The sequence below is a fragment of the Athene cunicularia genome (assembly GCF_003259725.1).
Source record: "Athene cunicularia isolate RWA chromosome Z unlocalized genomic scaffold, athCun1 chrZ_part1, whole genome shotgun sequence".
NCBI classification, from domain to species: Eukaryota; Metazoa; Chordata; class Aves; order Strigiformes; family Strigidae; genus Athene; species Athene cunicularia.
Window position 1 is genome coordinate 33,828,578 of NW_020799142.1, and position 14,881 is coordinate 33,843,458.

Here is a 14,881-nt window from a genome sequence, read left to right on the forward strand (position 1 = left end):
TGAAATCACTACAAGAAAGGCTTCCCCATATAGCAGGCTATGAGTGGATGTGGAAACAGACATAATTTCTGGTTATAACAAGTAACTAATACTATTTTAAGACAAAGTGATGATGGTATAAACGAAAGCAAGTCATCGAAGGAGTTTCAGTAAACAAGGACAACTCGTCAGGGTGAACAACACAGATGATTAACAGGAACAGACTCAAAGACAAAAATAGACATGTTTTTTTCACAAAACAGGCAAATGAAAAGTTAAAAAGCTGTTATCCATGTAATTAATGGATTACACAGATGAACTTCACTGCAAAAAGATTTTCTGCTAGAGGAGAACTTGATCATCCCAAGGCTGCTCAGCATAAACCAATGGTCAGATATAGCAAGTTAGAGGGTTACTTCACAACTGCAAAATGCTAAAATAAGTGCGGACAGTCACTTTGTTTGCAATTAATCGCTTGTGATTATTTAAAAACAGCTTATTTATGACCATGTGAATACACTTGTTTTCAAGAGCAGATTTTATATGAAGAAATAAATTAACCCCTTTGACAACAAAAAATATCTCAAGCTGAGCAACTGAACCTTCCAGAAGAAAAATATACTGTTATTTGAATAATCAGTTATGATCATTAAGTAATGATTACACTGTGTAATACATGAATATAACAGGGATAAGTTGTGGTTCCAGATTTCATTTCCTGACTTCCGAATGCTTAGATTATTGAAAACTTAACATACTCTTAAAACAAAATATGATTATGAAAATGGGTAGTGTAAAATACTATTTGTTTTGACGTGACACGCAATGTATATTCAAACCAATAGTACATAAAGGTCCATATTTCCAGATGCTTATTGAAAAGAAAGAATTTCCCTCAATTTCCTCTAAAATGATACCCAAGGTTTGGGGTTTTTTTCCCCCGAGACAAGATACACTTACCCCAACAAAAAAGATCAACTTACTGATTAAATCTCCAATAAGCTATTTCTTATAGTCTCTCATTTATGAGTGAAACAGGAAAGCAACCTCCTTCCACAAATAAAAGTAGGCCCATGTTTCCTCCCATGTCAATCAGTGTTATTTTGTGGGGCACATCCCTGCACTTTTACCAACCAAAGTGCAAATTCCTTGACACACACTATGATGGAACCCAGGAGTCTCACCCCCATCATGTACTGTCTCAAAAAGGGTCTCCCCATGGGACAAGAGGAATAGGACTGGAACAAGTTAAACAACCTCAAGTAAAACTGTGAGCCCACCAAAATCTCCAAACAGATATTTCTTATTCCCTATGGCTCCATGTGCTACACACAAGCCATCGCCCTTCCCGTTTTCCCTCCCTGTAGCTCATTCCCAGCTCCCAGATGCCATTCCTCCTCAGATCTTTCTCTTGCCAGCTTCCACTTCCCCCACCCACACCTTGCCCATTCCAGTCTCTCAACACAAAGAAGTCTGACTTCACCTTGGTGTTCCTCAGGGCTCAGTGTTGGGACCATTTCTGTTCAACATCTTTATTGATGATCTTGACAAGGACACGGAGTGGATCACCAGTGAGTTCACAGATGACACCAAGTTAAGCAGGAGGGTCGATCTGCATGAGGACAGGGAGGCTCTGCAGAGAGACCTGGATAGATTGGATCAGCTGCCAACAGTAACGGGACGAGCTTCAACATGGGCAAGTGCCAGGTCCTGCCCTTGGGCCACAACCACCCCCTGCGTGGCTACAGGCTCGGGGAGGGGTGGCTGGAGCTGTCTGGGAGAGAAGGGTCTGGGGGTTCTCATGGACAAGCAGCTGAACAGGAGCCAGCGTGTGCCCGGGTGGGCAAGAAAGCCAACGGCATCCTGGCTTGTGTCAGCACTGGTGTGACCAGCAGGAGCAGGGAGGTGACAGTCCCCTGTGCTCTGCACTGGTGAGGCCACACCTGGAGCGTTGTGTCCAGGTCTGGGCACCTCAATCCCAGAGAGATCTGGAGGGGCTGGAGCGAGGGCAGAGGAGGGCAACGAGGCTGGGGAAGGGCTGGAGAATAAATCCTGTGAGGAGGCAGGGAAGGAGCTGGGAGTGTTCAGTGTGAGGAGGAGGAGGCTGAGGGGAGCCCTCATCCCTCTCTGCAGCTCCTGACAGGACATTGCAGAGAGGCTGGGGCTGGGCTCTGCTCACAGGGGATCAGGGACAGGACAAGAGGGAACGGCTGGAAACTGCCCCAGGGGAGGGTCAGGCTGGGCAGGAGGAGAAAATGTTTCCCAGCAAGAGTGGTCCGAGAGTGGAACAGGCTGCCCAGGGAGGGGGGAGTCCCCATCCCTGGGGGGTTTCAGGGCCGTTGGGATGAGCTGTGGGGGATGTGGGGTAGGGGAGAACTTTGTAGAGTCGGGCTGAGGGTTGGACTCGCTGATCCCGAGGGGCTTCTCCAACCTGAAGGATTCTGGGATTCTGCAGAATTTTGTCACTGTTCCCATCCTGACTCTTTACTCATTTCTTTGCTCAGACATCCCAAACCTTACCTGTTTCTTGTTTGATTCACCTCACTCTCACCCATTACACCCATCCCATGTTCCTTGTGCAGCCAGTCATAGCCTCTTTCCAACTGCTCCTAACCATTGCCACATCAGGCTCCTGTTCCTATACACCTTCTTCAGACGCGTAGATGTGATGCTTAGGGAGGGACATGGTGTAGTGATGGAATTGGCAGTGTGAGGTTTGCTGTCGGACTCAATGATCTTAAAGGCCTTTTCCGACTGAAATTATTCCATGTGGCTTCAACCACTGCCAAGCAGGGAGCACAGACCCATCCCACAGGAGCTGGAAGCACCACTTACACAACCTTCAGCTTGTCCCTGTGTATCTCCTGGGCAGGGGCGGATGCAAAGAGCCCAGCTAGCTCTGGCAGCAGCAAAATGGGAATATTCAGTCAGCAATGACAGCAGGCCACCCCCGGCTGTGTATCTGCTGTGCAGATGGAAACAGACTGCTCCATTTTCCCCGGAGATTTATAATTTGGTCAAATTTAGTCTGATTATCAGCAGCAGAGCCCTAGCACAAAAACCACCTGTCAATTTTCAAATTCCTAAGGCAAAACATGAAGTTACCAGAGCTTGCTAAAGAACACACTGACAGTGGTAAACATGGACATGTTCACGCCCTAGTCTCACTCCAGAAATGGCCAACGGTTCTCACTGAAAAACATCAACCCTGGAAAATGACATTCACTGAGACCACTGTGACTTGGAATAGTCCACTACTCCTAAAAAATCCCACCCAAAATTCAAAGTTAAAAAGTTACATACCAGCCCCTGTCACCTCTACACTCTCCACTCCCCCATACTGAACAGAGTAACCACAGCAGGTAGGTAATGAAATACCTATTTAAAAAACAACAGCAACAACCACCATCCTGCACATGGTTTTCGGCTTCAAAGCATGAAACATGAAAGTATCTTAAGTCTGTAAATCATCTACCTGAAATAAGTGCCATAATTTGAACCATAACTGGTTTGCAGATATTAGAAAGGGTAAAAATAAAAACAAAAAGCTCAGACCTGGGGTGGTCTTTCAAGAATAATTAAGGGTAAAAACCCAGAGGTTTTGATTAATTAGTCTTTTTTAACAACAGGATCCTGGACACCTACAACTCAGGGTGCAAGAACTGCAGATGGAAAGCACAGGAACTCAGTTCTATATATACTGACCACTGAAATTCTCAGTTTCCCATAGCTCTGCTTGTGAGACACCTCTTAATACAATAAAAATAAACACAGTTAAATTGTGATTTACAGACTATCTCTATTTACTAGAGCATAAAGTACTACAGTGGAACTACAGGTTACTGCTACATAAAGTATATGATGTTATTTTGACATCTGATGTCATTTTACTTACAGTTTCATAAATCAGAGAAGAAAAACCACCAATACATGTCCCCTTTAGGGAATTCCTGAATTTACTCGTTTACTCTGTTATTATTATTATTAGTGAAAGAAATTGAGCTCTACGTGGTTACAGGGACCTAACTGCATTAAGCCAATTGCAGGAACATGACCTATGGTTTTGATCATATTTTCCAGGCAGTTAAGACCACATTTATTTTAAACAAAAAATACTTCAGCAGTCAAAAAGAGCTTCTGTGGTTTCCTGAGCTCTTTACCAGTCGGTATAATCACAAGATTTATAAAACTGTGCTTACTAAAATTAATCTTAAAAATCAATAAATAAATGTGGGTTAAATACCACAAAGGAAAATAGCCCATAAATGGACTGTACAGTCATGTTTCTTATAAGACCCATACACAGGATACATAGCAGCAGAGAGGAAAGCAGGTTGATCTAAAATATATCAAATCTTGTTTTCTTCATACTTTACCCGAGTGATGGGGAAGAATAAATCCTTCTGTAATTGCTAACATTTGATAAATACTTGCAGTGAACAAGAGTTTCATTCCAGTCATGTAACTGACGCTAGATCTTCACATTTTACGGAAATATCTATACAGCTTCCTGACTCCATTTTGCTGCCCTATAATACCCTCACAGCCTTTAGGAGATGTGAAGTTAATATTTGAGAAAGTATGAGACTGATTTTTTCCTTTATAATGTAGTTTTGAACAGTAACTTGGTTATTCCTACCTGGAAATATCCATTTATATAATTCAAAAAGATGGGTGAAGGGAAGTGATTTATCAGCATGATTTTGAATCCTCTTTCCCCAAAGTGGGAAGCTTAACTACATTTATTCCCTGTCATGGAAACTGTAGGAACCCACTACCCATATACCCATTTCCCAATAGTTCACAAACTAAGATACGATACTCACATCTCTATTTCAATAACCTCATCCCTCACTAGAGTTCAGGAATGGCAGAGATCAAGAACGTAACTGATTTTTTAAAGTGCAACATAATGTGTTTTTTCTATAAATAAGGAATCCTTTCTATAAGGAATGCTTAAAAATTTCGTATCACAGTCTATTTAGGTGACTGTCAGAGTGCAGAATTTAAGATTTGAACAAGGAGAGCTCCCATCTTTCTCCTTCACGGCATCCAATCCAGCCACCTAACACCAAGATTAAGAGCACAGGGGAAGAAAGCTTTCAAATTCAATAAGGTAAGTGCTGCAAGGGTGGAAAAGCATTCTGCTTTGCCTCCAGGTTTGCTCTCTGCTTCAGCGTGAAACATGACCCATCCATCAAAGAATGGAGAAAAGAGTAAGAGGAAGAATAGTAAGGAAGAGATGAGTACAGGAGGAAGAATCAAGGTTATTCCGTATCCATCCTCTGCAGTGTCACAGCTTTCCATCAGCTTTTGATGGCAAAAGTTTTCATTTTCACAGTTTTTTCTGCAGTAGGTCTAACAGGAGAAATTCACATGGACAGGCCTGCAGGCTCAGGCACTTCACAGCCATCTCCCACTATCTAGCTAAGAATCAAAACCAGCAAAACTCTGGCTACATAACTCTATTAATGAATAGATGCTTCTCATCAGACATTATGGAGTGGGAAAACACAACCACAGAGTAAAAGAAAGAAGCAGTTAGGGAGAATTTGAAGGTAAAATGAAAGATTGAGAAGACAATAGAAGCAGCAAAGGCAGGACTGAAAAAAACAGTGCAGAGTGAAAGGAACAAGGTGGGAGTTGATGTTGTTTTTATTAAAATGGAAGTAGTAAATCAATATCCACATTGTACAGAAAACACTACAACTATATTGGCAGGGTTAGCTGCAAAGGCAAGAATAAACTGGACAAGAAAACTTATTTATGTTTTCAATCCACAGCTGGATCCTCATTAACAATTTTAGGGAAATCTTCCACTTTTACTTATTCAGTAAGGAATTTATTGAAAGACCATGTGTAAAGCCTTTAAAATGAATGAAAAATGGAGGAAGAGACTGAAGGAGGAGTGAAAACTTGTCTGCTGTACTCTAACCCTCAACAAGCCTGATTTATGAAAGAAGTTAAATGACTTAGTGATATGGAATCCAAAAATACACATCACACACGTACATGTACAGTGCATATGTACAGGTTCAAGGCACACGAAGCTGAGGTGGGAGAAAGGTTCAGGAAAACATTTCAGCCATCTGCATGGATACTACAGGTGCTCCTCCTAAAAGCTGCTTCCTAGAAGGTACTCACAGGAAATTGCATATAAACATCATCGCTTGCTTTCTACATACAGAGCTATAGGAAATAATCTGAAATTTCAGAGAGTGAATACTTTTAAGTCTCCACTGCTTGGCACCAAGAAAAAATGCCAGTTCCCTCCAAAACAGGCTGGAAATTTACCTGGGAGAAGAGTTTCTGTTTAGATACCTTGAAATTTGCTTCCAGCTCGTTGCATTTCATTGATTTCACATAACCTCAAATTAAAGTTTCCATGTCCCAGTCAAAGAACTAAAGAAAATCAGTATACACATCTTCTGCACTATCAGAGCTTTAGAAGCTAGGAAACTAGAGCATAATTGTCCAAGGTATTCTCCAGCACAGATGGTCAAGGCCCATCAAAACTATTAAAATTTTGGATCATATTATAGGGAAAACATAAAATAGATATTAATCTAGCGGAAAGACAGAAAAAGAAATGTAAGTAAGGAAGCAACATTCAGTCTGGAAAATAAAACTCCAACTACAAGTTGCATCAGCTGCATCAAATCGGTTAAGCAAAGTTTTTCAAGAGAAATAAAAAAGGTTTTCTGGTTTTTTTCTCTCTTCTAGCCCCTCCACTTCCATGGCAAACTTTCAGCATCTTCAAGACAGTCTGCCTACACTAATTTGTAACAGGAAACACCAAAAAAAAAAAAACCAAACAAAAACACAACAGAAAAAGAGGTATATGCAGCATCTCCTCTACAAGGGGGAGCGTGTTTGTTCACTGCATTTGGTAGAGTTTTGAAATTGCTCTTCTAATTCAGATTACTAGTCCTTACAAAAGAAATATGTACATGCCATCAAATTTGGATGAACACATACAGCCTCTGCTGAAGAAACAGATATACAAATGTGTCTTCTTAAAAATAAACATTTAAACAAATTTTAGAGCTGAAGAATTATTTACCAAAACAACTCACCACTTCATGAATGGATCTGTTGAAGCCATCATCCTCTGTAAGGATCAGCAAAATGATAAGAGCCATGTAAACATGGTGTGAATTCCTTTCTTCAACATGATACAGAATTTCAAGAATTGGCAGAACCTTTAGGGAAGGAAAAACGTGTGTATTAGTTTAGTCTTCAAATACCTCAGACAATAAACAGAGGAGACTCTAAACCTCCCGTGTACCACCCTGCCCTTAACAATATCATAGCAATTCCTCCCTCTTGAAATAACCACCCCTAAATAGTGACGTACAGTGTTCAAACACCTTCCATCTGTTTTATTCTGTCACCATAAGAGAGTCCAAACAAATTCTTTCTTGTGGTCAGACATGGAATTTCAATTCCTAATAAATGAGATTTCCAGCCATACCAGTTACCATAGGCTGTGAAAGCCTTAGTTCCCCTCTAGACTATGGGAAAATAAAATTGTTAGACAAGATTTTCACACATTCAGACAGGAAAACAATTGTTTCTAACAATTTGTGAGAGCACAAGCCTGGTCTAAAAGGACTATCCTCATCAAATATAGCTAGGGGTATCAGAGCTGAGGAGCAGAGAGGCATTTTGAGACCTGAAACTTCAATCCCATTTAGTGTGTGGAGATAATCCCAGAAAAGAACCAGTTTGGGTTGGGTTAAGACTAGAAAAGGCCTGTTTTTCCAATTCTAGATAATATGCAGCCAAAGAGAACTGACATTATGATGAGAGTTCAGCCCAAGGTCTTGCAACATTTCCACCAGGATGAACAGCTTATGCCAAAGCCTTGCAATAATAATGAAAATGAGATTTCACTGCAACAGCAAGCATACCTGAATGCTAGTCTAAAGTTAATCCAGATGCAAACGTTGTCTCTCTACCAACTGAAAATTAGCTTTCCACTGGCTCAGTAAAACGTGGCTTCCCCAGGATGCAGAAATAGGCCTAAAACGCAAAACACCCTGGAAAAAGGAACTGGAGAAAACTCTCAATTCCAAGATAGCGGGTGAGATGCAGAATTCGTTCCAAGAAGCTTCTAGACACCTAAAGACTTGCTGTTTTTCAAAACAGGCCGAGTGCAGCAGGATGAATCATGTGAAACCTATTCTGGTGAGCAGCCAGGACACTGAGTGCTTCACAAGCCTCTGAAGTTACCAGAACGTTCTCTTACAATCAACCAGTCACAAAACAGTTGGAACATATTAAAGCACACAACAATTTCTATTAAAACAAATGAGATTGATCTAAATGCTGCAGGCCACAAAACCTTTTGACAGATGCTTTGGCCAGGGTCAAGACAACACCACATCAAAAGCAGAGGGAAAAAACATTTACACATTTCAAACATCCTTCCTTTACCATTTCAAAGGATCCTCCACAAACCTCTCCCTCCAGTTGAAACTGGAGTCGACGTCTTTGCGTTTTGTGAACATAGACTACTGCGTTTTGAGAGTAAAAACCAGGTTTTCCCTAGAATATCTACTTAGCATATAGCAAAAAAACATTAGTTCTTTTCCTTGAATAGGGAAAAAGGGAGACAAACATCACTGGTCCACTGTTCAAATTATTTCCATCTCCAGTATTTATAATGTATGTAGCTTTGCAATGCATAAGCTCCAAGTAATTTCCAAGTCCAAGCACTATGATAAGCTGCATATAGCAGGAAGCAATATAAAACTGCTGAAGAATTGCATTTATTTACAACTTGAATTTGCAGGGAAAACAACAAAAGCCCTTCTGAAAGCAACCAGTGGAAAAACTTCCAGTTTTTAAGACAGCTCCCAAATACCCATATATTCCTTCAGAATGGACCAACACATCTCCTCCATCTATGCACTTTAATATTAGCACAAACTGTAGCTGAAAAAGTGCATTCATGTTCCTTAAGTGCTTGAAGGGCTAAAAGCATGTTGCTACAAATACTAGAAAAGAATATCTTGATTCTGACATTGAGACACTATAGACTTTTCCATATAAGCTGATATGTGAAAGTACTCTTACTAATATTTCATACTAGCTACTGAACTCAGTCTCACTCTGAAAAGTGATTTGGCTCTCCAGATCACAGCATTCAGTCTTCCTGCCTCAAATCCATCCTGAAAGCTTCTGAAACCTCTTCTTCCCACCTCCACTCCCCCTAGCCACGCTTTCCTTTCTGCCCCTCTTCCAGCTTTCTTGCTGTTTACATGGAAATCTGTATCTCTACATGGAGATCAAACTCAAGGAGGTGAATGGCAACTTTAATCTCTCTATCTGCCATTTCTAGATGAAAACAGAACCAATTCATATAGTTTCTATGACCCTTCCTCCTCCATATACGTTTCCCTTTGTATACTGATTGCTGACATACACACACCTTTAGGACAAGCATTACTGTTCTCAGAAGAAAAACTATTTGACAAAGCACTAAAAAAAGGTACAATATATGATTAAATTAAAATTTTAATTATATTAAAATTTATTTAATTGTAATCAAAATGCATTTCTATACTTTTATGTTACACACATACACTAAAACTTCTATATCTACCTTCTTGTGCAATGGCACTGTCCAGCCATGTACTGAGAAGACAACCACTTCTTTTGGTATTGCTGGCCCTTTTATTCATAGACTATGATTACTGGACCACCACTACTAACACTCCTCCATCAGGAGCAGCTTGTAACTGGCAAGACACATCCACCTTTTAAAAAGTTACTTTTAATCCCCAAAACAAGATAAAAACAGACACTGAAAATTGCAGGTGCTATATTCAGACCAAGGTCAGGAACAGACTCCCCAGCAGTGTTCTAAAATAGCTTGTCTTTAGTATATAACAAAATACAAGACCGCATAGCCACACCAGTAACCTGCTTAAGCCGAATTTATACCCCAGGAAAAATACTGCTGTACCATCAGTTGATAAAAATACATCATCATATACATTATTTCAGTCCAGTCATGTTGAGCAGCAACAAAACGTACAGCGTACAATGCTGCACAGCTCAGCAGCCAACGCAAACATGTTCAGTAGAAATAGCTTACTTCTTACAAGCAGGTATCTCACTGGAATTTTTACCTGCAATGTGGGTGCTAACTGCTCTTACAAACAGAAAAAGAATTAACATTTTCCCATCCACAGACCACAACACTATGCTTATGAAAAAACTTTCTAACTGACCCCTATTTCACCAGTCCCACCACTTCCTGGAGAATCCTTGCAAATACTTGCAATAAGACAGCCAAATTCCAGGTGTGAACAACCCTAATGTCATCAGATATTTAACCCAATTATTTTATAAAATTATAGAAAGTGACTTGCTGTAAGTTATGGAAGACACACAAACATCATATTCATTCTACCAAGCAAACTTATTTTAAGGGCAAAAAAGATGCACTGCCTTACTAATGGTAAAGCATTATAAAGCAGAACAGAAGGTGAAGGTATTTACAACTGACTCGGGTAGATTCGTATACAAATTAGGAAGCAAGCTGAGACATTATCTATTATAACAGTTCAGAAAAATATACTGAATCAAATTAAATTATGAAAGAGCAAGGACACATTTCAAAACCCCCTAGGAAATGTTGCAGAACATCTGCTAGTGATGCTTCCTGGGCACCAAAACAAAGAAGAATTAAAATACGGGAGAGCACCACAAATGTGATGCACTGAGTGGAGTGAAACAGGAACAACCTGCAAAACTCCTAAAAGTTTTAAGATGAGCACTCAGCTGACTGCTGATGTGATGTCTCATATAGCACAGACCTTTATACTTCACCCAACTGCCTGTGTGTGAAGAGGCCACTGACTTAACGCCATATTCCTCCAAAAAGTCATCCACCCTCAAAGTTATATAGAGAGAGCACTGCTTTGCCTCTGCATTAATTACCTTCACCGTTTTGCTCCCGTACCTCTAAGTTGTGGGATTCAACCTCCAGGCTTTAGCTCTGATTGCATCTCTCTGCAAGTGGAAAGTCCTTTCTGTCCAAGGCTTCCCCCTTGTGAAGGCACGTATGCATCCTGATGCTTCTCAAGCTCTTCTCAGACCAACTGACAGCTAAGTTAGATTTCTACACCTCTCACAGCTTTATTGTTAATTTTAAAGGAAGAAAAAAAAAAGTTTCTCTACACTCTCTCCATTTTTCAATAGCCTGTAAATATTTAATGAAGTATGGTAGTACACCACCAGAATAGTATGCAGCGTGTTAGCACCACTCTTACGAGTTGCCATATAGGGAAAAGAAATAACCAGCTCCATTGCTCCTGCCCCTTTGTCTCGTTTACAAGCCCAAGACTGAATTAGCCTGTTTCTCACCACAGGGTTGTAATTGAGAGATCATCATTTCTTTGTCCAGCAATCTCCTACCCCCAATCCTTTCTGTGTCTGGCTCAACCTGCCTTACTAAGCAGTTAAAACTGACCTTCTCAGTTGGCCACTGCTCATTCTTACCTACTAGCCTGCCAGAAACAAGAGGATTGGACTAAGATGTCAGTAATGTGTCAGCAGTGATAACAACAAGCACAAAGTATTTATGAAGAGCAAAATAAGACTAGTTTCAAATTCTGGTATTGAAAGAAATAAATCAAACATACTTCTGACTTTTCAGTGATGCTTTTCTCAATTTTCTCAGCTTTTGCTACAACGTGTTTAATGTTTCTGACTATTTCTCTGATTCTGTGATTTTCTGAGCGGGGGTGGGGGTGGGATAGGGAAGATAGGTGGTACTATATGAAAGTATCCCACATTTCAGACCATCTGAATACCTGCATCTGGAGTTGTTTTGACACATGCACCTCGTGCTTTTTCTGGAAGTTTCACAATATATCAGACATCATTATAAAACAGTGCACACACCTAACCTTTATTTCTCTAAAGTAAATTGATATGGTTAACAGCTGTGAAACATGTCATATCACATACTAACAGCCCAGAAAATTAAATATGACCATCTGTTCACAGAATTCATGCACAATGACTCAGACCTCACCTAGATAATCTGAAGCGGACTACACAGGAGTTCAGTCTTGAATCAATTCACTATCAACCATCTCACCCGAGTTTGCCAACAGTGGTGTCTATCAATTCTGATTTTAGCAATACATCTGCTAGAACTTGGACCAAGACCAAACTCCTTCCATATCTGCCATCAAACAGGCAAGGGATCTAATTATCTGGCAAGATTTCAAATATTAAAATGGAAAGGGTTCTCTATTCCCTTACCAATTCCCCTAGACAGCCATTATCTTATTAAAAGGAATGCTTTTTAATAAGTAAGATTTGTTAAAGTGGTTTGTGACATTCTTAAATGTAGTGGGGAGCATAAGTTAATTTATAACCTACAAAAACTGTACCAGGTGTCTGTTATATCAGCTATTAACCACAATCCTATTTAAAGCAACTAAAAAGTCACTACAGTTGCGTTTCTATAAAATCTGTCAGCAGCTCCTTGAGGACTTTCAGCCTCAGGTCAACCCTGTATAACAATCGGCATATTAGTCAAGTTACAGCTCATTTTGTTAACTATTATCCCTGTACACACAAAGTAAGCTTGTGTAACTTTTGTGCCTCAATATTTAAAAAAGAAAAATAAAATAAGCTTAGAATGATACCTGATACCAGTTTGCTTACACTATGCCCAGGTTTGACCTGGATCAGACTAATAGTGGCACTAAGAAGGAATCACAGACAACCTGGTAACTTTACCAGTACCTTTACTTTTACTGCAGTGACATGTTTAGCATCATATTCCCGAGATGCCATAATAAAACCGAGTAAGTGAACTAGAACTGGTGAATAAGAAAGTCAGAACCTACTGCCCCCACTGCAGAACAGGGGACACTGGCAGTTGGTAACACCCAAGCTTCCAGGACCATCCCTTCATGATGAGTATAAGGCAAGCAGAACATTACTTACAAGATTCTCTATGTCCGTTCGTGCCAAAACATACGTCCGTACGTTGCCATTTTGATGGAGAAGCATGTATAAAAGAAGAGTCGCTTGATCAGATTTCTGCTGCTCACACAAAGCTGTGTATAAACTGTTAAAATTAATCTGGAAAGCATGTGGATTTGATGATGAAAAAGCAGTGTTATCTGAAATAAAGAAATCAAAAAAACAATCTTTAACAAATACGTTCACCATCCAGCTATTTGTTAACTTCATAGAAATCTCTTGGTGAAATATTTCATACGAACACCACACTAAGGAGGGAATAAAAATCATCCATGACTCTTATCACTGATGGTCATAAACCTTAGTAGGATCTCATGAAGCTTCAGCTGTGCCCAAAAGTTGAGGTTGTCCTCCCGTATAAGCTCGAGTAAGACCCCTGTATCTGCACAAGACACTCATCTTTTCTCATAAAGCTATTCTGGTTCACCCAAATAGCTTCCACTGCAGAGAGGAAGGCAATCCCAGGAGCTGCTGCAAGGAGGGCAGCTACAGCGTCTTCTCTGGATCCAACGTATGGATGGCTCACATTTCCAAACCCTGCACCCCAAGCTCCATGCTGGCATCAAGATGGAGTATCTCCCATCCACTTCTCAGCATGAAGGGCAGATGTGCATAGGTCAAGACTATATTTTCAGTGAAACAGAGGTATTGTTGGGACAAGATGCATGTTTGGTGGGGAGTTCAGGGGGTTAACCTGATTTAAAACACTACATCATATAGTCTAACATCCCTCGAAGTAACAGCAGTTTGTTCATGTTCACAATATCATCTCTGCCAGAGCTGGAAGTGAGAATAAAACAGATCTCTGTTCACAGAACCTTTCCACAAGAAGCTTTACCGGTTTCACCAAAAACATCCATCAGCACAGATCTCTGACATCTAGGAAATTCCAGTGGAAATGGAAAAAGCCAGTGTGACAGCTGATGTATTCATACTCATGTCAGAAAGCCAGATTCATGTTCTTATTCAGCCTCCCAATCTCCCCAGTCAGAGATTCTGACTTTGCTTTCTTCACAGAAGAACCCCTCTAAGAGTACAAGGTTTTGTTCCAGTGCAGAGCAGGTACATTTGTCAACTCTTAAAAAGCTTCACAGAAAACTGTATGAAGTATTTTCCTGTCCAGCTCTGTTCAAAAACATCCAACCAAAAATATGCATCTTTTGTGATGATACATGAAGTAGGACAAGTCTGCCTTTCTGGGCTGATTTATTTTAGCATCCTGGCAAATGAATACAAAGGCTATCTTTTGTGAGCACGTAAGTAAGCTATGCATATGGAAAAATTACTGCAATTTCATGGCAAGATGATATTCTGGGAACAATAGCAGTGTGGATATTCAAGTATTACTGAAGGTCTGAACTTAAAATTTCTGTATTACTATAAACAAGATGTCCAAACTTGAAGAATTTAACTAAAATTCCTCAGTTCCCACAAAAACAGACTACAGATTTCTGAATTGTGTATCACTTATTAAAAATGCATTAACTTAGAAAAGCTGTGCTGTATAAAACAGCATGACAGTACTACTACTACTCCTGCACAGTGACCTGTGGACAGAAGGATTTTAAGAAGAGGAAGAAAAGGCTCAGAAGAATAAAGGAAAAGAACAAGGAAAATTTCAAAACTTGATTTTTCAGAAGCCATTTTACAGCCAACTGTATTACGATAGCCAGCATAACAGGCAGCAACTATTGCATTTCATCCAAATCTTCCTTCTTCCTCAAATACTGAAAGGTTTCTCAGATACCGTAGACTGGATCACCATGGCAAATAGTGAGAACAGTCACCACACGTGTGCCATAGGCAGCAACCGTGAGACAACACAAATTTGTCTCTTCAGTGAATACTCCCATGTTTTCTTACTAAACTTTTCCACTCTTCTAGA

At 40.2% G+C, this 14,881-nt stretch overlaps 1 protein-coding gene across 2 annotated transcripts in view; it reads right to left on the minus strand.

The window, feature by feature from the left end:
* DYM (dymeclin) overlaps positions 1-14,881 on the minus strand; it is a 219,953-nt gene that overhangs the window by 124,354 nt on the left and 80,718 nt on the right. For both annotated transcript variants that reach the window (XM_026865591.1, XM_026865592.1), the window contains exons 10-11: positions 12,958-13,136; positions 7,056-7,181 (exon numbers count right to left, since the gene is read on the minus strand). In XM_026865591.1, coding sequence (XP_026721392.1) covers positions 7,056-7,181; positions 12,958-13,136 — 305 coding nt within the window. The remainder of the gene's footprint in view (positions 1-7,055; positions 7,182-12,957; positions 13,137-14,881) is intronic.